This window comes from Momordica charantia, assembly GCF_013281855.1.
Source record: "Momordica charantia cultivar OHB3-1 chromosome 7 unlocalized genomic scaffold, Mcharantia_2.0 BLBB01000007.1, whole genome shotgun sequence".
In the NCBI taxonomy this organism is placed as follows: domain Eukaryota; kingdom Viridiplantae; phylum Streptophyta; class Magnoliopsida; order Cucurbitales; family Cucurbitaceae; genus Momordica; species Momordica charantia.
This window is the reverse complement of record NW_028275165.1, coordinates 12,492,194-12,513,291: the sequence shown is the minus strand read 5'-3', so window position 1 is coordinate 12,513,291 and position 21,098 is coordinate 12,492,194. Positions and strand designations below refer to the sequence as shown.

Sequence of the window (21,098 nt, the reverse complement as noted above, 5' to 3'; positions counted from 1 at the left end):
GCTTTCTTCAATTGAGGTACAAGCACTAAAAATATCAAATTAATCAATTATAAAACTGTTTCATGAGTATAAATTTCAAACAAAATAAATGACTGAGATGATGGGTAAAAAGTCTCAAGTTAAATAGTATAAGAAAATATAGGTAATAGTAATAAGAAATGTGGATATATATATATAGTATTATTGTTTGAAGAAGTTGAAGTATTTGACAAAAAAAAAAAAAAATTGAAGTATCTATATTTGTTGAATTAGTTTTAGAATGATTGTGGTCTACTTGTTGCGATTGTTCAATGCTATTACAAAGTTACTATTGGTTGCTTTTTTATTGTGAATAGTGAATATAAACAACCCTTATTTTGAGCCAACATTTACCCATTCATTTGGCCTCTTTTTGCTGTATTGGAAAAAATATCTTTAGAAAAGTTATAAAATTTAACCAAGAAAAGTATTTTAATTTAATAAAATAAGTTAATATAATTTCAAATGTTATTAATTTCTACTTGATTTGTTTTTTTTAGGATATACAAATGTCAATAAATATATATTTTTAAAGTTTAAAAACTGTTGAGAATAACGACATTTGAAAAAGAATAAAAACTTTCAAAAGGGTATTTGATAACAATTAATTATCAACTACTAATTCCACAATTATCCAAATATTACAACCTTTCAAAAAGTACTAATGTTCTAATATATTTTTTTTAGTACAAGCGTGGTGAAAGATTTGAACTCGTGACCGCCCAATTAGATATAGGTGTCAATTATCGTTGAGCTTATAAGTTTGTGTTGGCAATTTTTTTTAACAGAACATGTTGCTAAGGGGATTCGAACTCACAACATCTCGATCAATTATCATTGAGTTATGCTCCTTTGACTTGTATTGAAAATTTTTAAAAGTTAATTTCAACTTTGAAGTATTAATTTGAAACAATCTTGTATTAGTACTTTATTATATCAAAACTTAAAACAAACCTTCAGGGCACTCCCATATTATTCTTATTCTCTCCCACAGCAACGTGTATATCAAATTATTAATAAAAGAAAAAAAAAGATGATAATAATTAAGTCAAGTGAGAGCAACTTCAGCATGCCGACATGTCGTGCATAGGTCTCTCATTTATTGCCCTTCCTTGACCTCATCGGCCGACGACAGGATCCTGGAAAAAACAATGTGAATTCCAGGGTCATGGTGGCTGAACGACGAGTCCATCAGAATCGAATTGTTTATGCCTTGAACATTGCTGTTAAAGAAACCTTTCACGGGCAATGAAGAAGAACTTCGAATTCCCATTGCTTTTTTACTGTTTCTTGTATCACCTAATTTAGGATCATTATTGTTTTTAAGGTTGCCTTCTTCTTTTTCATCGTAGTTTCGACCTATCTGATGACGACGGCTGTTGTTTTTGTCGGTGACGACAACTTCCATGGAAGCTCCTCTGTTTTCTCCGGCCATTGTTATGAATCTTGTGTTGGGTTCTTGGTCGGACCCCAAAACCTTTTTAGCACGAATTGCTTTGTCTTTTCCTTGTTCCTCATGTTTGTTTGGTTCTTGCTTCCCGTTTTGGCCAAAGCTAGGGTTGCGTGCGTGGTAGCTAGGATAATGATTGTCGGGTTGCGTAGGCTTGTCCACCATTTTTTGGACCACCACGGTTTTCCGCTCTACCTGTTAAAAGAATATGAATAAAAAGATTAAATGTGTAGTCATATCGTCTCTTTAATTTAAGTTTTTTGGTTGAAGAATAATTTTACATGGTATCCAAAATTGGAGATCATAAGATTCACTAAACAGGTTTAATGTTATTTCGTTTGCATTAGTATTATTAATTATATGTTGGGTGTTCTCATCCCTATAGACAAAAAAGTGAGAGAGAGTTTCAAGAAAAGAACATGAATAGATAAGAAAGTTCAATTGTTATCGGTGTTTCTTCTCTTTAGTTATTAAACTTTTAAAATGTCTAATTTCATCCCGATATTTTATAAATTGACTATTTTGGTTGTTAAAATGACAAAATATTTATTCTAAAGTCTCTTAACATTCAAAAAATTAATATTTATATCCTACATGCTTGCTCTCTAATTAACCATGCTCATAGCTTCATTGATCATTTATTAAAAATATAATAATGTCAAAATCAAAATAGTTACCGCTAAAAAAGACATTTTAAAAATTATAGACTAAATTAAAAAAAACAAGTTACACACTAAAATTGAATTCAAATTAAAATAATCATCCGACCCATAAGCTTGAGCTTTTAGTTCCAAGACGGAAGTTTTAACACTACCTCTTGAGGAATGCTCTCATGTTTAGGATCGCATATGGATTGCAACTGCGGTGGTGGTAGAATCAGCGGGGAAGGCGGCGCCGTCTTGAGCTTCGGAGAGTAATTTGGCGACGGTACAGCAGGGGTGGAGTGTCGGACAACCGTAGGAGACGGAACCGGGCTTGGCGAATTACGAGCAGCCATTGTGGCATCAATGTGGGTCTCGAGGTGGCTCGGAGAGGCCGGATCTGAAGCTTTTGCCTTAGAATCAGTACCTGAAAATGGCGGACTACTAGGTTTTGCCGGCAGCACGGCGGCAGAAGCCGGAGACGCCGCTTTTTGTGGTGGGGAAGAATGAGCAGTACCACCTGTTTAGAATAAGAATAAAACAATGTTAAGTACTTATACTACAAGTTAATCACCTTCAGCTTTTCAATTCAATTAATATGTTAATAGAGAAATTTTTTCCTCCCACGTTTCAAACTCACGAGTGAAGAGGAATATTATGAATGGATTAAAGTACAAGTTTGATTCTTCAATTTTTAACATTGTGTCTATTATGTTTTTAAAATGTTTGAAAGTATTTAATAGGTCTTAGAAATTTTAATGTCCATAATAGATAATATTATAATGTTTTTAAAATTCAACGACCTACAACAAAACTTATAATTTAATATTATAAATATAAATAAAAAAATTAAATTGCTCTAATCTATCCACCGTAAAATTTTAAGTCTACCTGGTTAATACTATCTCTCTTTTTTCAAAACATCTTACCTTTGAATTAACTTTACGTTTTCAATATGATATTATAAAAAACATATATAGATCAATCTTGTGTTAGAAACTTTTATAACCTTACTTTTTCTCTCATTAATATTTCACTTTAATCAATTTCTAACCGCACAACAATGCAAAGTGTTAAGAATGTGAATAAACAGAATAAACGCACAGGTGATTTAACGTTACCTCTCCCTCCATTAGCGGGAGACAGCGATGGAAGAATCGATCTCGTAAACGTGGTAGTCGATGGCGACTCTGCTTTTTTTCCAGAAGGGGTCAATGTGGGAGAAGAAGGAAGAGACGTGATGGGGCGAGGCAGGGCAGCAGCAGGCGGCGGTGGCGGTGGGGTCGGGGATTTGGCATTGCCAGCTGGTGGCGATGGTGGCGGCGGGGATTTGGCATTGGCGGCTGGCGGCGGTTTCGCAGATTGCGGCGGGGTATTGGGTTCAGCAGGCTCGGCCTGAGCAGCAGGTCGAATAACCGGCGGTCGGACGAAGGCTGGAGCAGGACGCGGTTGGTCCGTCATCGGAGCGGAGGTCGTCGTGGTAGCCGGCCGGGTGATGGAACCCAAACGAAACCAAGGGCGAGGGAGCTGACCAGCCATGATGAACAACGGAACAAAAAAGCAAACAAAAACGGGACTACAACACACGATGATTGAGAAACCAGGTGTCTGTGGGGTCGTGATTTATAGTGGGAAGAAGCCCACTGCAGAAAGTTTGACAATTAAAAATTATTGAGAGGAAAAAATGGACAAAGACATTAGAACTTAGAAGCGAAGGGGAAGAAAAGCATCAGATTCAGAAGGCCCCACACAGCTAATAAAGGGCACTTCCAAAGCGAAGGGTATCCTCAAAAGCAACGAAAGAGCGTAGTGGATTGTGTTCTAATTAACCTTTAATTTTGTATTTAATGGTTTTTGTTCTTTTCCTTCAAAGAACGGTTTTCTACTGCCAACTTAATGGCTAATCCTTCTTAAAGCATCGTTTAGAGAAAGAAAAAAAAAAAAGAGAGATATAACCTACTAGCGTAGCTAGATTGTTTGACTTGTGTACAAATGCATACAAATGCTTGCATTGTGAAGTATGAATAATTTTGTTTATGTGGGAATGATGTTTCACGTGTAGCTAGTTAAATAAATTAAATTCTTCCTCAACTATTTCGCGAGGAACGTTTAGGCTTTGTTTACCTGCTAGAATCGGATTGATAAGGAATTGGAATGAAAATCAATTTGAACGTAATGAGCCATAATGAAATTTTTATTTTTTTGATGTTGTCTATTACAAAATTTCTGCAATTAGAATTAACAAACTCTATTGATGTTGTTTACTAAAATAATTGGTAATTGGTAATTGGTAATTGGTAATTGGAATTGGAATTGGAATTACTAGCTAGCTAATCACAAAAATATTAACTAAACAGTTTGATGATACTATTAGTAATTCAAAAAATAATAAATTATAATTTATTGTATTACCGTTTATTGATAGTAAATATTTTTTATTATAACAATTTATTTAATATTAACAAATAATAGATAATTAAACTAAAGTTACATCAATTAAAAAACATTTTTATTAGAATGACCATTATCAGCAAAGAAGTTAGGTTTTGAATGAATCATGAAGTTCGATAGAGCCAATTTCGAATATTGGAAGATGCAGATTAATGATTACTTAACCTGCACGAACTTAGCTTTAAAAAAATGACCAGTAGGGATGAAAGATGAAGATTGGGTAGAAACGAATGAACAGGGTAGTTGCCAGTATCAGATTGTATTTATTGATGAATGTGATGAATGTGACAAGTCTCGTGGCAAATGAAATGACGACAACAGACCTAATGAAAGCATTGGAGAATAGGTACAAAAAACACTTGGCTAATAATAAGTTATATCTCGTAAGGAGATTTTCCAACATTCGCATGGAACAAAGTACTTTTGTCAATTCCCACATAAATCAGGTCACAAATTTAATTAATCAATTGACATCTGTTAAGATTATTTTGAGTGACAAAGTGAATGCTATTTTATTGCTAACATCTTTATCTGAAAGTTCGGAAATGGTGAAGACAGCAGTGTCCAATTCGTTAGGGGACAAATCTTTGAAATATTTAGAAATTTGTGATACAGCAATTGCTTAAGAAATTCACTAAAAAAGAGAGTGGAAAAGAATCTACTTCTGAACAAGACTCAACATTGGCTGTCGAGAAAGGTAAAGAGAAGGTTGTGTTTGCTGACAGGCAGCAAAAGCATAACAGGAGGAATTGAAAGAGAGATGTTGAACGTTGTCACTGCCACAAAAATGGACACATCAAGAAAACTATAGAATATTAAAAGAGGATCTTAAAATGTATATGGCGGAGTCAAATGCAATTGTAGATAATGCCCTCGTCCGTGTTGAGAACAACACATAAATAGGAAACCAGTCATAGTGGGTAATAGACAGTGCAACTTCAGTACACATATCTTCAAATAGGACGTTGTTCACATCTTTCAAAATAGGCAATTGCGCCATATGAAGATAAAGAATGGAAGACTTTCCAAGACTAAAGGAATTGGAAATATACAATTTAAGACCAATAGTGGGACTGAGTTATTACTGCGAGATGTCAAGTATGTACCCAGTATAATAATGAACCTTATCTCTATAGGTAAGTTGGACGATGATTGTTATCATAGTGAGTTTGGTGGAAATCAGTGGAAGCTCACCAAAGGATCCAAGTTGGTGGCAGTTGGCAATAGAAGATCTACAATTTACACGTTGCAATTGAGTGTTGCTAGACAATCGTTGAAACAACGGATGCAATTTGCAGATAGTGTCCAAAGAGGTAGGACTAAGCCAGCAACAAAGACAACCAGAATAGATCAGGAGAATCTGCCATCAATTGAGGAAGAACAATTGGGAAATAAAAGAACGAGAACAAGTTCTTTAGGTTATCAGGGATTATCGTCAATTGTCAAATGGATGGGTGAATTGATGAAGTCGAGTCAGCGAACAGTTGTATCAAAGAAGACAAACCCAGTAAGTGCTAAGGTAAATAGTACAGTTTCAATTCTGGTAGTAGGCTTGAATATAGTTGTCAAGTCATCAGTGGGAAGTTTTTTCTTCAAGAATCAAAGTTTGAGAACAAAGAATGATGCTTCAAATCATACTGCCACTTAGTTTAAGTGGGAGCACGAAGCTGTTGTTGTAGGAAAAGACAATGCGAGCAATGATTTGCATCTGGAAGTCAAGACCACGTAGATTACCTGACCTCAAGGCAAAGACAGATGAGAACAGTGATTTATGATTTTTTTTTTTTACAACTTTTAAACTTGCAGGAGAAGCCTTGAAGATTTTTTCAAGAAGATTAGAAGTTGTTGTAAAAGAAGCATTGGAATTTTTAAGATTATCACAGACTGGTGTTGCAGTGGGAGGCAAGATCGTTGTTTTGTCTCCAAGTGGGAGATTGTTGGGATAATTGAGCCAAAACAGAATACTCATGTCCTACGTGGAAAATGATTTTCAACACTACTACCAATTTCTACAATCAGTAAGATGTTATCGTCTTATTAGGATTACAATATTGTTTTCATACTAGCAGCAAGTGTAATTCTACTCTTAAGTGCGATATATGATAGGGAAAAAGATGAAAAACTTTTCATCTCATAGAGCAAAGATCAAATTCCAAGATAAAAATAGTATAAATAGTCATGAGAATAATACTGTAGGGGCGACTACATCTACATCTTCAACAAAATCTAAAACACAAGTTGGTCTAGAAGATTCATCATCTTTTACAGGAGAAATTGGATCAACTACTAGTTATGAAAGGACGGTTAAAGGAGGTAATATTTTTTTAGTTTAATTTTATTTGGTTTGTTTCTAACTCACCCTTTCTTTTTTCTTTTTATTTTAGAATCTTCTTTTGTCAAGAAAAGTGCGTGGTCCCACACGCAATCTTAAACTAGTTAGATTACCTCACGGGATTAGATTTGAAGTATCATGGAGGAACAAAAGACCTGTTGGAGATAATGCTGATATTTTCAAAAGCCAATGCACTATTTTGGCTCGACAAGTCAACTTTACACCTCTACAAGTGAAAAGTTGGAGAGATATTGACATGACAACAAAAAGAAAACTATTTAAGCTTACATTAGTATGTGATACTTAATAGTTATTTTATTTATTTATCACTTGCTTTAATTGCCATTGTTTTTTGCCATGTAGGAGCGATTTAAAGTCGAAGGCCATGAGGCTTCTGTTTTACGTCAACTTAATCGATCTTATAATAATTAGAGAGATAGCTTGAAGAAAAAATGGTTGTACAATTATGATACAGTTGCAGAAGCTTTAGCTAATATTCAACCAGAAATTACAAGAGAAGATCTTATAATAATTATGATACAGTTGTAGAAGCTTTAGCTAATATTCCACCAGAAATTACAAGAGAAGATGCAGAATATCGTGCAAACTTGTGGAAGTCAACTGAATATCAGGTTATATTCTAAAACTTGTTTTCTTGTACATATAAAAAGAATATGTTTATTTCTTTAAATGGTAATCATTCTCATTTTCTACTTTTGAAATATAGAAGATGTGTGAAAGGAACAAAGTGAACTGTTCTAAATTGAATGTATATCACACATGCGGTTCACAAAGTATACAACAAAGAGTTGAGAAAGAGGTAAATGAGCAATCACATAAACTTCTTTTAATCTAGTACAATGATTCAATATATATTTTTCATTTAAATAGGTTCGTGACACTAATAATGAGCCTACTCGCATAAGAATTTAGGAGATAACTCACTTGAGAAACGATGGAACGACGGTGAATGAAACTACACAAGAGAAATTGGTAAGTACATTATATGAATTTATATTTCTTAAGTTAAAATGATTCCTGTCTTGATAACAATGTATTCATTTGGTTCAAATTCATAAGATTTAATATCCTACATAAGTGTCCAAATTCTCAACGACTGATCGCTAAATCAAGCTAGGGAAACTCTTAGGATGATTTAGGAGAGGAAGATATTTAGAATATGACTCACTCCATTGCTTCCCTTAACTGTCTTCTTATTAAAAGACTTTCCCTTATTTTTATTACCAACAATCTGAAGTTCCTTCTGGTAACTTTTAGAGTTTTTGTATGCCTTTGTGCTGGTATTGTTTTATAACTTTCAGACTTTCCCTTATTTAACTGTCTTCTTATTAATAGCTATGTTAATAAGATGTTCATAGTGTTAATAAGATTTTCATAATGAAATGTTTCGCACGATCCTCTGTTTCTGCCAATTGTATTGGTCTGTCTTCGGCTTCTAATCTTGAGAAATATTTGAGATGATCTTCTTTGATATTTGTTTTTCAATTTTTACTCAATATTACTTTCATCTTATTAGAAAATATCTTATTTTTGTCTTTAAATTTTTTATTTGTCTTTAGTCGGAACTCAAATCATATGCCTCTCAAGTGATGGATGGTACACTTGACATGAACAACGACGAGATTTTTGTGCAAGTCTTTGGACCAGAGAAACATGGGCGTGTTCGAGGTTATGGAGCCGGTGTTACTCCTTCTGAGTTGTTTGTGTAACGACCCAGAATTTCCCACACAATTCTAGGTCACGTTAATTACCCAACTAATTAAACTTAACCCCAAATACGTCATGCCAACTCCCTATACAAACAAATATATAAAATCAAGTTCAATTCTCATTAATTTAACGATAAATCAATCTCATAGAATATCATTCAACATCACTCGTGGACCACCTCACGAGGCAAGTTTATTATTCAAACTAGGCAAAACTCAATAAATGGAATAAAAGTAAAATAGGCACCTATCCCGAAATGAAACTAACAACAAGGGGGAATCTCCCAATTATTCAAATACGAACAAATAGTTTATTGACCATAACATAAGGTCTTAACTAATCACTTAAGCTAAGCAAGAGTGACTAAGCAGCCTATGGTCCTCGCTCGTCATGTCTCCTCCGTCCCATTACCATGGTCGCCCACGAGTCCTTCACCTGAAACAATCATTGTAGAGGGGGGTGAGTATATAAAATATACTCCGTAAGTAGCCCTCACCAACACACACACACATCATGTTCAACTATATCAAGAAACATTCGTAGTCATGCTTTTCAATACATTATGCATTCAAACATAAAAACATTCCATAAAATTCAGTGACAACCACAACCAGGAAGCACGTTAACAACCAACCTCTAGTCTCCCTAACATCACAAGTACCTCTACGCTTATCACAGTTATCCTAACCTTCCAAAGTTATCTCCTTCGAGTAGAGTCGGCCCCTGACCATTTATACCCAGAGCCCCGACACTGCTGCATCGGCCCTCGACCATTTATACCCGAGGCCCCGATGACTTCACCATCTATTGGCCCTTGACCATTTATACCCAAAGCCCCAATAGTCTTCCTTCCAAAGGACTCCTCGTATCGACCCTCGACCATTTATATCCGAGGCCTCGATACTCCATTAGTGACGTATTAGCCCCCGACCATTTATACCCGAGGCCCTGACACCCACTCATTCATTCCCTCCAAGAATCCAACTCTCACCAGAGTCTTACTATATACTTTCTTATACCACTAACCCTGCATCTTTCAACTCACAAGTACAATTCAACATGCTTCCACAACATAGACAACTTTCTAATAATGAGATAGTAACCCAATCATGCTCAATATCCAACATCATTATTTAACAAGCATTACTAAGGATCATAGCTCACAAAACACGCCGAACAATTCATGCATATCCAGGCAACAAACATTACCACAGCAATACTCAACAGTTTAGCAAAGCAGAAAACTCACCATTTTCATCGACAAATATCCAACACTACTCCAAGTATATCAACTAACACAACGAGAATTATTTAGCACAATGACGTAACAAAATTAGCATTAAACGCCACAAAATCAGCACGTTAGAGACCATTTAGCATACATTAACGCACGCACACGCCCCTTGTCTACTTACTCACAACCGTGCCCTTAAGTTTTTCGTCGACCTCACACCTAAGCACTAAAACAGAAAAATACAGCAAGTTACGTACACTATTAGCCTTCGAAATCAATTCTAAAAAAGGGTTCGAATGACTCATTACCACCAAAACCGACTTCGTATAGATGTGGGTCACCTAGATCTAGCTCGCCAAGGTGTGGGTAGCCTAAATCGAGCTTCGAACGGATGTGGGTCACCTCCAAACAACCTAAACACTGCTGTAACGCACAAATCCTGCCGCTGGAGTTGTCTTTCGTCGGATCGTAGCAGCAGGTTGCCGCCGGTTCGCCGCTGTACAGCCCGTTCGCCGTGTGCCGCCGCGAGGAGGAGCGGTGCTCGTTCGTTGCAGACCGCCGGGGAACGCGTCGCCGCTGCTGCAGATCGCCGGGACGTCGGGGAAGTCGCGCCGCCGCTGCCGCTGCTCGATCCGAAGGAGCGCCGCCGCCGCTGCTGTCCGATCCGAAGAAGCGCCCTAGCGCTGCCGCTGCTGCTGCTCGATCCGAAGAAGCGCCGCCGCTCGTGGGTTGCTACTCCACCGTTGTGTCATCGTCGGCCACCGCTGCACCTCGTCGGGAAACGCTCTTGTGGCTGCCGAACTTTATAACAAGTAGGAGGGGGTGGTGGGCGGCTGGGTAAGAATGAAGGAGAAGAGGGAGCTTAGGGTTTTCCTTTTCTTTTTTTTTTGTTTTGTTTTAAAACCAAATTACCTCAATGGAGGCCCAACAAGTCTATGCCCAAGAGAAAAGAAGTCCATCCCCCTTAAAACAAGACCCACCACACGGAGTACGGTAATTATTAATTTAATTGGAGTTTAGAGCCCGATAAATATAGATAAATTTAATTAACAATCAATTTAAAATTAAATGAAAAATCTCCTGATTCGAGACTAACTAACCTGAGGGACTCGGGGCGTTACAGTTTGGATCATCTTCCTGTTGGCTTTTTGGCCTTAATCTCAAATTAATTAATTTTTATTAATTAATTTATTAATGTTTTGATGATAACAAACTTAATTTTATTTATTGACATTTTGTGTATTTTAAAGTGTCCACAATGTAGAGTTCATTACAACGATTCCAACGACTGTTAGATCATCCAAATCGGAGCTCAAACGGAGAAGTTACGATCGAAACAAATTGGAAGAAAAAATACCAGAGAAGATGACGTGGACAGTTCGTAAGCTGACAACTGACAAGCTTCTTTTTAAAGTATATATATATATATATATATATCGAAAAAGAAAAGAAAAAGATTAAAAATAAAAAATAAAAAAAATTCAAAAAGAAAAAGTCAAAAGTTACCGTTGGTAACGTTGTTTAAAAAAAAAAAAAAGGTCACTTCACATTAAATGCTGTCAGTTTAAAAATAAATAAAAATTTTTTTTTAGAAAAGTTACCGTTTTCTCTCTCACACACACACACACATATATATAATTAAAATAACTTGTCACATCACTTTTTTATATATATATTTTTTATTTTATTTTATCATTATTATATATATATTATTCTTAATTATTTTTTTTTCAAAATTATCTCAACTCTTCATTCTTAATGATTAAGATCTAATGGTTTAAAATTAAACTTGATTTTTTTTACCATTTTCTTCCCTCTATTTAAACTAAACTTCTCATTCAAAATTATACAACAATTCTCTTATTCTCAATCTTCCATAACTTCAAAAAATTTTCATTTTGCTAATCTCTCCAAGTTCTCAATATTTCTTTCCATCTTATTTGTGAGAGAAATTTTATTGTTGTGAGGATTGAAATTTTTGTGAGCTCAAATTTGTATATTTACTCTATTTGAGAGTTTGTAAGTGTGTGTTTCAAAATCTTCAACTCATTGTAACGGTGTGATCCTCACCGTGGAGAGGATCGTCTTTGTTCTTGTGAAGAGCAGTGTACCGGTTTGACTCCTACTGTGGAAAGAGTCAGAATTTCAATTTACAACCCAAGAGGTGCTTGGGAAGTGGAGTAGGACAGTTGTGCCGAACCACTATAAAAATTCCGAGTGTCAAAAATTTCTCTAACCCTCTCTCTTATTTATTTTTACAATTAATCTTACAATTTGATTGTTTGCTTTAAATTTCTCTTGTTTGCCTTATAATGTATTTTATCTTACTTAGTTAAAATTGCATATCTCAAAAAGTGTATTATTTTTGTTTAAATTGGGCCCATTTATTAAAAAGTTTATATTTTGTTAATTAAACCATATTCACCCCCCCTCTAGGGTTGCCATACCGATCCAACAATTGGTATCAGAGCAAGTTTGTTCTTCTTTGATAAACTTAATTGTTTTTGAGCTATGGCAACTTTAGGTTTCATCCCTTTTACCGATAGTCAATCTATTACTAAGCCTCCTTTCTTTAATGGTAATAATTATAGTTATTGGAAAAATAGAATGAAATTTTTCTTGCTTTCTATTGACTATGATTTGTGGGATGTTGTTGAAGAAGGATTTAAAATTCCAACAAAAGATGTTGATGGTGTTAGAGTTGTAAAGCCTAAAGAAGAATGATCTATAATTGAAAAGAAAGCATGTTCTTTAAATGCTAAAGCTATTAATTGCTTGTTTTGTGCTTTGAATGAAGTTGAGTATAATAGGGTGTCGATTTGTAAAACCGCTAAGGATATATGGGATAAATTAGAAATTACTCATGAAGGAACTAGTCAAGTAAAAGAAACAAAGATCGACATGTTAGTTCATCAATATGAAATGTTTAAAATTGATGAAAATGAAGCTATTTCCGATATGTTTATTAGATTTACTAACATTGTCAATGCTTTAGAAGGACTTGGAAAAGAATATTCAAATCTTGAGAAGGTAAAGAAGCTCTTATGGTCCTTGCCTAAACAATGAGAGCCTAAAGTCACCGCCATTCAAGAGGCAAAGGATCTCAAGACCCTCTCCATGGACAAACTCATTGGTTCGTTGATGACGCATGAGATAAAGATCAAGAAAAACATGGAGGATGGGAAGAAAAAGAAAGAGAAGAGCATAGCATTAAAGGCCATCACTTTGGAAGTTGACTCCGAAGGTGAGAATGCTCTTGATGAAGATGATGTGGCCTATCTCTCACGTAAGTATAAAAATTTCATCAAGAGAAAGAAACAATTCAAGAAGAATTTCTCCAACCAAAAAGAGTCAAAAAGTGAAAAGAGCAAAAATGATGAGGTAATTTGTTATGAATGCAGAAAACCGGGTCATATTAGAACCGATTGTCCTCTTCTTAAATCATCCAAGAAATCCAAGAAGAAAGCAATGAAGGCTACTTGGGATGATAGTGATGAAAGTGGAAGTGAAAGTGAGAATGAAGAAGTGGCCAACTTTTGCTTCATGGCTCATAGTGACAAGGAGGATGAACAAGATGATGAGGTAACTCTTGATCCCCTTTCTTATGATGAGTTGTTTGAAGCTTTTGAGAATATGCAAAATGATTTAGAAAAGCTTGGTTATAAATATGGTATGCTTAAAAAGAAATACAATGTCTTAACTAGTGAAAATACGTCTTTACTTGATGATATTGCTTGCTTAAAGAAAAATGAGCATGATGTTGTAAATATCTCTTGTGATAAGCATGTTCTTGATTGTGATGAGAAAAATGCATTACTTGATAAAATTAGATTTGTTGAGCATGATGGTTGTGAAAAAGATAATTTGATTAAATTGCTTAAGAAAAATGAATCAAATGCTTTAGTGGAACTTGATAAGGCTAAAGATTCTATTAAAAAATTAACAATAGGTGCTCAAAGGTTGGACAAGATTATTGAAGTAGGTAAACCTTATGGTGATAAAAGAGGTTTGGGCTGTATTGATGAATGCTCTACTCCCTCAAGTTCTAAAACTATCTTTGTTAAAGCATCTCCTAACATGCCTAAGCTTGTTGCTCCTAAAGTTGTATCTAAACATACTAAAATTAACTTTGTGTCTATATGTCATTATTGTGGTGTTGAAGGTCATATAAGACCTAAGTGCTTTAAATTAAAATATGCTCAAACTACTAGAAGAAATTTTTCTCAAAGAGCAAAGTTTCACAATGCTCCAAGAAAAATTTTCTCCAAGAAAAGTAAAATGCATAAATTTGTTGTAAAAGATAATTCATTGCATAATGTTGTTTGTTTTTCATGTGGCAAGTATGGACATAAATCTTATTCTTGTTACTTGTCTAAATCTTATGCTTTCAATAGAAATGCAAAAATGAAATGGATCCCCAAGTTTGTTAATGCTAACCTTCTAGGACCCAAACAAGTATGGGTACCAAAGAATCAAATTTAAATTTTTGTGTTTGTAGGTTTGTTTGAAAGCTTCCAAGAAAAGTAAGTGGTACTTGGATAGTGGTTGCTCAAGGCACATGACGGGAGACCAATCCAAGTTTGTCACTTTCTCCAAAAAGGATGGAGGTTTTGTAACCTTTGGTGATAACAAGAAAGGTAAAATAATAGGTAAGGGTAGTATAGGTAATGAATCTTCTATTTTGATTGAAGATGTACTTTTGGTTGATGGTTTAAAGCATGACTTACTTAGTATTAGTCAATTGTGTGATAAAGGATTTAGAGTTGTGTTTGATAAAAAGAATTGCATCATTGAAAATGCTAGTGATAGAAAAATTTTATTTGTTGGAAATAGAGATGAAAATGTGTATACTATTGATTTGAATGATTGTCCTATTAGTGATAAATGTTTATCGGTCTTGCATGATGATTCTTGGTTATGGCATAGAAGACTAGGACATGCTAGCATGCACTTAATTTCAAATATTTCCAAGAATTCTTTGGTTAGAGGTCTTCCCAAGTTTAAATTTGAAAAAGATAAAGTTTGTGATGCTTGTAAAATGGGTAAGCAAACCAAGTCTTCTTTCAAATCTAAAAATATAATCTCTACTACAAGACTCCTACAACTATTACACATGGACTTATTTGGCCCTTCTAGAATTGCTAGTTTTGGAGGGAACTATTATGCCTTTGTGATAGTTGATGATTTTTCAAGATTTACTTGGGTTTTGATGCTAAAACATAAGAATGATGCTTTGAAAAGTTTTTCTAGTTTTGCCAAAAGAGTTCAAAATGAAAAAGGATTTTTTATTTCTAAAATTAGGAGTGATCATGGAGGAGAATTTGATAGTAATGCTTTTGAAAATTTTTGTGAAGAAAATGGATTTTCTCATAACTTCTTCGCTCCAAGAACTCCTCAACAAAACGGTGTGGTTGAAAGGAAAAATCGTACTTTGCAAGAATTTGCTAGGTCAATGTTACATGAGTATGGTTTACCTTCTTATTTTTGGGCGGAGGCCGTTAATACCGCTTGTTATGTTTTAAATAGAGTTTTAATTAGATCCTCTTTAGATAAAACTCCTTATGAACTTTGGCATAACAAAATTTCAAATATTGGATATTTCAAAGTTTTTGGTTGTAAATGCTTTATCTTGAACAACAAAGAGAGACTTGGAAAATTTGATTCTAAGACGGATGTCGGTATTTTCCTTGGTTATTCCTCTACTAGTAAAGCTTATAGAGTTTTCAATAAAAGAACCTTGGTAGTTGAGGAATCTATGCATGTGGTATTTGATGAATCTTTCAATGTTGTTTCTAATGATTCTTTTTGTAGTGATTCTTTAGAAAGAAATTTTGGAGATTTACTTGTTAGTGACAATAGCAAAGAGATTGCTTCAAGTAAGCAAGAAGTGAGCATCAATGAAAATAAGGTGGACGGTTTTTCATCCATGCCTAAGGAGTGGAAGTATGCTCCATCCCATCCTAAGGATTTAATTCTTGGTGATCCCGAACAAGGTGTGAAAACTCGTTCTTCCCTTAATATGATTAATAACATTGCTTTTGTTTCTCAAATTGAACCAAAAAATTTTAAAGATGCCGAAAGTGATGAATTTTGGATTTTAGCTATGCAAGAAGAATTACATCAATTTGAAAGAAACAAAGTTTGGGAATTAGTCCCTAGGCCTTTTAATGCTTCTATAATTGGGACTAAATGGGTCTTTAGAAATAAAATGGATGAAAATGGAAATATAATTAGAAATAAAGCTAGACTTGTAGCTCAAGGTTATTGTCAAGAAGAAGGAATAGATTATGAGGAAACTTTTGCACCCGTTGCTAGATTAGAAGCCATTAGAATGTTACTTGCTTTTGCTTCTAATAAGAATTTTATTTTGTACCAAATGGATGTGAAAAGTGCTTTTTTAAATGGTTATATTATGGAAGAAGTTTATGTGAAACAACCTCCGGGATTTGAAAGTTTTGATTTTCCAAATCATGTTTTTAAGTTGAAAAAGGCTCTTTATGGTTTAAAACAAGCTCCAAAAGCTTGGTATGATAGACTTAGTAATTTTCTTATTGAGAATGGTTTTAAAATGGGTAAAATTGACATTACTCTCTTTATTAAGTCTAAAGAAAATGATATGCTTCTAGTGCAAATATATGTGGATGATATTATTTTGGTTCTACTAATCCTTCTATGTGTGAGGAATTTTCTAAATGCATGCATAATGAGTTTGAAATGAGTATGATGGGAGAACTTAGCTTCTTCCTTGGACTCCAAATCAAACAACTCAACGATGGTATCTTCATAAGTCAAGAGAAATACACAAGGGATTTGCTCAAAAGGTTCAAATTCAATGAAGGTAAAATTGCCAAAACTCCTATGAGCACATCCACTAAGCTTGACAAGGATGAGAAAGGTAAATGTGTGGATGTAAAGACTTATCGAGGTATGATTGGCTCTTTACTTTATTTAACCGCTAGTAGACCCGATATTATGTTTAGTGTATGTGTTTGTGCTAGATTTCAATCTTGTCCTAAAGAATCTCATGTGCATGCCGTTGAAAGAATTTTTAAATATTTGCTTGGAACTATTGATTTAGGCTTGTGGTGTCCTAGAAATGTTGAATTTAATTTGGTAGGATATTCCGATGCGGATTTTGCGGGTAGTTTACTTGACCGAAAGAGTACTAGTGGGACTTGCCAATTTCTTCGTAGTTCCTTAGTTTCTTGGTTTAGTAAAAAGAAAAATTCGGTTGCTTTATCAACTACCGAAGCGGAATATATTGCGGTTGCTAGTTGTTGTGCTCAAATTTTTTGGATGAAACAAACTCTTTGTGATTTTGGATTAAAGTATGAAAATGTGCCTATATTTTGTGATAATACAAGTGCCATAAATTTGACTAAAAATCCTATACATCATTCTAGGACCAAGCATATTGATATTAGGCATCACTTCATAAGAGAGCATGTGCAAAACGGTCATATTACTCTTGAATTTGTAAGCTCAAATAATCAATTAGCGGATATTTTTACCAAGTCTTTAAATGAAGAATGCTTTTGCAAAATTAGGCTTGAACTTGGTATTATTCGTTGTGATGCATCTTGATTTTGTATTTGTTATTTTTTTTAAAATGCATATTGATAGGGAGAGCATTTATGCAAAATTGTGTTCATATTTTTAGGGGGAGCTTTTTATGTTATTAATTATTTTTTTTGATGATTCCAAAGGGGGAGAAGTTCAAGAAAAATTTGTTCTAAAAATGTTTCATGATTTATTGGTTTATTAATCCATGGATGTATCAATTGAGGGGGAAAAATTAATCTTTGAATGTTTTATTTAAGTAAGTATGATATTTTGGATTTACTATGATGTCTATGTATTTTTCTTTGGAAGTTTGTCATCATAAAAAATGGGGAGATTGTTGGCTTTTTGGCCTTAATCTCAAATTAATTAATTAATTAATTAATGTTTTGATGATAACAAACTTAATTTTATTTATTGACATTTTGTGTATTTTAAAGTGTCCACAGTGTAGAATTCGTTACAACGATTCCAACGGCTGTTAGATCATCCAAATCGGAGCTCAAACGAAAGAAGTTACGATCGAAACAAATTGGAAGGAAAAATACCCGATAAGATGACGTGGACAGTTCGTAAGCTGACAAGTGACAAGCTTCTTTTTAAAGTATATATATAAATTGAAAAAGAAAAGAAAAAGATTAAAAATAAAAAAATAAAAAAAATTCAAAAAGAAAAAGTCAAAAGTTACCATTGGTAACTTTGTTTAAAAAAAAAGTCACTTCACATTAAATGCTGTCAGTTTAAAAAAAATAAAAAAAATATAAAAAAATTTTTTTAGAAAAGTTTCCGTTTTCTCACACACACACATATTATATATATATAATTAAAATAACTTGTCACATCACTTTTTTATATATTTTTTTTATTTTATTTTATCATTATTATATATATATTATTCTTAATTTTTTTTTTCAAAATTATCTCAACTCTTCATTCTTAATGATTAAGATCTAATGGTTTAAAATTAAATTTGATTTTTTTTACCATTTTCTTCCCTCTATTTAAACTAAACTTCTCATTCAAAATTATACAATAATTCTCTTATTCTCAATCCTCCATAACTTCAAAAAAATTTCATTTTGCTAATTTCTCCAAGTTCTCAATGTTTCTTTCCATCTTATTTGTGAGAGAAATTTTATTGTTGTGAGGATTGAAATTTTTGTGAGCTCAAATTTGTATATTTACTCTATTTGAGAGTTTGTAAGTGTGTGTTTCAAAATCTTCAACTCATTGTAACGGTGTGATCCTCACCGTGGAGAGGATCGTCATTGTTCTTGTGAAGAGCCGTGTACCGGTTTGACTCCTACCGTGAAAAGAGTCAGAATTTCAATTTACAACCCAAGAGGTGCTTGGGAAGTGGAGTAGGACAGTTGTGCCAAACCACTATAAAAATTCCCAGTGTCAAATTTCTCTAACCCTCTCTCTTATTTATTTTTACAATTAATCTTACAATTTTATTGTTTGCTTTAAATTTCTCTTGTTTACCTTATAATGTATTTTATCTTACTTAGTTAAAATTGCATATCTCAAAAAGTGTATTATTTTTGTTTAAATTGGGCCCATTTATTAAAAAGTTTATATTTTGTTAATTAAACCCTATTCACCCCCCCTCTAGGGTTGCCATACCGATCCAACACTTCCAAAGTTCGTGATCTTGAGCGACGCCTTAACGAGTACGAACAACGTCTTCAAGAATCTGAACGACAAAGAAAAGTTGAGGTACAAGGACTCAAAGATCAAATGATTGAATTAGAAAATAATTTTGAGCATCGATTTCAAGTAATGATGGCTGAGATGATTCGAAAAAAATCCTAAAGTAGGGGTTAGAAAATTTTATTGTTTTAGCTATTTGAAGTATTTGTATTATTTGAATCAGTTTTAGAAATATCGTGACTACCTTGTTGATTGTGCTTGCAATAACTATGGGTTATACTAAATAATATTTTCCTTGTGTTGAATTTAGGAATTTTACAAAAAATAAAAAATAAAAAATAAATCCTTAAATTATTTAGAGTTGTACTAGGAACTTTTTAAAATTCAACCACCTATTATACAAAAATAGGCGGTGGATAACTAAACTTAAATTAAAAAAAAAAATCGTAGAATTTCTTGGAGCTTAGAAAAGGCTTATGATAGAATGTCTTGGAGCTTTCTGAACGAAACTCTTGAGCTAGTTGGCATTCCATCCAAGTTAAAGAATGCTATTATAGACTGTGTATGCTCAGCAAAAATGCGGGTTCTATGGAATGGGGAGCCTACGGGCGCTTTTAAAATGCATAGAGGGCTTAGGCAAGGGTGTCCTCTATCACCTTATTTGTTTGTGTTGTGTTTGGAAATATTATCACATTGTATTTTGGACTCTATTAATATAGGTAGATGGAGGCGTATTCGGGTAGGTAACAGGGGACCGATGATCACTCACCTAATGTTTGCGGATGATATATTATTGTTTGCAGAGGCCAACTTTCAGCAAATTGAGGAAGTGAAGTCAGTTCTAGGAAATTTTTGTAATGCTTCAGGACAAAAAGTTAATAATTCTAAAACAGTCATTTATTTTTCAAAAAATGTTCCATATGAGGCTCAACAACAGATAGCAGAAGTAGGAGGGTTTAATGTTACCTCTAATGTTAGGAAGTACTTAGGAATTCCAATTATACATGGAAGATTTAGAGCATCGGTCCTTCAGGACATAATAAACAAAGTTAATCTTCGTCTTTGTAATTGGTCTGCGGCTTCTCTATCTTTAGCAGGGCGCTCGACATTAGTTAAATCGGTCCTTTAGGCTTTGCCAACATATGCTATGCATATTTTTAAGTTTTTAGTAGCAGTTTGTAACAAACTTGACCACATTTGTAGAACTTCTTATGGGGGCATACCGCTCAAAAATCTAGAATACACCTTCTTAATTGGAATTTGGTCACAAAGCCAAAGTTTGAGGGGGGACTTGGGTTACACCAATTTAAAGAATTTAACATAGCTCTGATTGGCAAAATTAACTGGGGGTTAATCAGCCGACCAAACGATCTTTGGGCTCAAGTGCTCATAAATAAGTATAAAGGAAGGTGGAGGGATGGGTGGAGTTTGGTTGTAAAGCAAGGAGACTCTTGGCTCTGGAATTCATTAGCTGGAAGCATGGAATGAAATTAATCATTGGATAGGTTGGGAATTGGGAATGGTTGTACAGCTAAATTTTGGCTAGATAGATGGGTCAATGGAGAAAGCATTATAGAAGCTATGGATGGGAGTGATGTTCCAGATTTTGAAAGAAATAGACCTATTAAGGATTATGTTTTAGAAACGGGAGGCTGGAATTGGGAAATCTTTGCAAATAGAGTTAATCAATCCGCTAGATGAGACAATCAATCTACCTGATTACCCAGTATGGATTGGTTCTAGGAATGGGGACTATTCGGTGTCAGTAACATATAAAATCTGCTATTTTTGAAATCTTCAGTTTCAGAAAACAAAATATGGAAAACTATCTGAATATGGAAGGACCATATAGAATATGTTTCTTCCTTTGGCTTGTAGGGCATGAAAGACTCCTCACTAACCATGAAAGGTTTAGAAGGCATATTAGCATATCGGATAATTGCTCGTTTTGCCCACAATTGTCGGAAACATTAATTCATGTGTTGAGAGATTGTGTTATTGCCCAGAAAGTGTGGGCAGAATTAGTTC

General features: G+C 34.2%; 1 protein-coding gene and 1 pseudogene across 2 annotated transcripts; one reads left to right on the top strand and one right to left on the bottom strand.

Moving 5' to 3' along the window:
* Positions 1-917: 917 nt before the first annotated feature.
* LOC111025166 (serine/arginine repetitive matrix protein) lies at positions 918-3,721 on the bottom strand. Its single transcript, XM_022303011.2, has 3 exons — positions 3,231-3,721; positions 2,283-2,629; positions 918-1,663 (listed from the first exon to the last, which is right to left on the bottom strand). Exons 1-3 carry the CDS (start codon positions 3,646-3,648, stop codon positions 1,118-1,120), a joined length of 1,311 nt encoding a protein of 436 aa, XP_022158703.2. The 5' UTR covers positions 3,649-3,721; the 3' UTR covers positions 918-1,117.
* A 3,901-nt stretch (positions 3,722-7,622) lies between these two features.
* Positions 7,623-19,232, top strand: LOC148210387 (uncharacterized; annotated as a pseudogene). The gene is made up of 5 exons (XR_015792126.1): positions 7,623-7,712; positions 7,784-7,885; positions 8,473-8,616; positions 14,512-14,517; positions 19,053-19,232. The product of XR_015792126.1 is annotated as an uncharacterized LOC148210387 (transcript).
* Positions 19,233-21,098: the final 1,866 nt, after the last annotated feature.

Excerpts from the sequence above, each read along its gene's own strand:
- LOC111025166 (XM_022303011.2), bottom strand. The coding sequence starts at position 3,648 with ATGGCTGGTCAGCTCCCTCGCCCTTGGTTTCGTTTGGGTTCCATCACC. Across the intron at positions 2,630-3,230 it reads TCCCGCTAATGGAGGGAGAG|GTGGTACTGCTCATTCTTCC; the intron begins GTAACGTTAAAT and ends TATTCTAAACAG. Across the intron at positions 1,664-2,282 it reads ATGAGAGCATTCCTCAAGAG|GTAGAGCGGAAAACCGTGGT; the intron begins GTAGTGTTAAAA and ends TTCTTTTAACAG.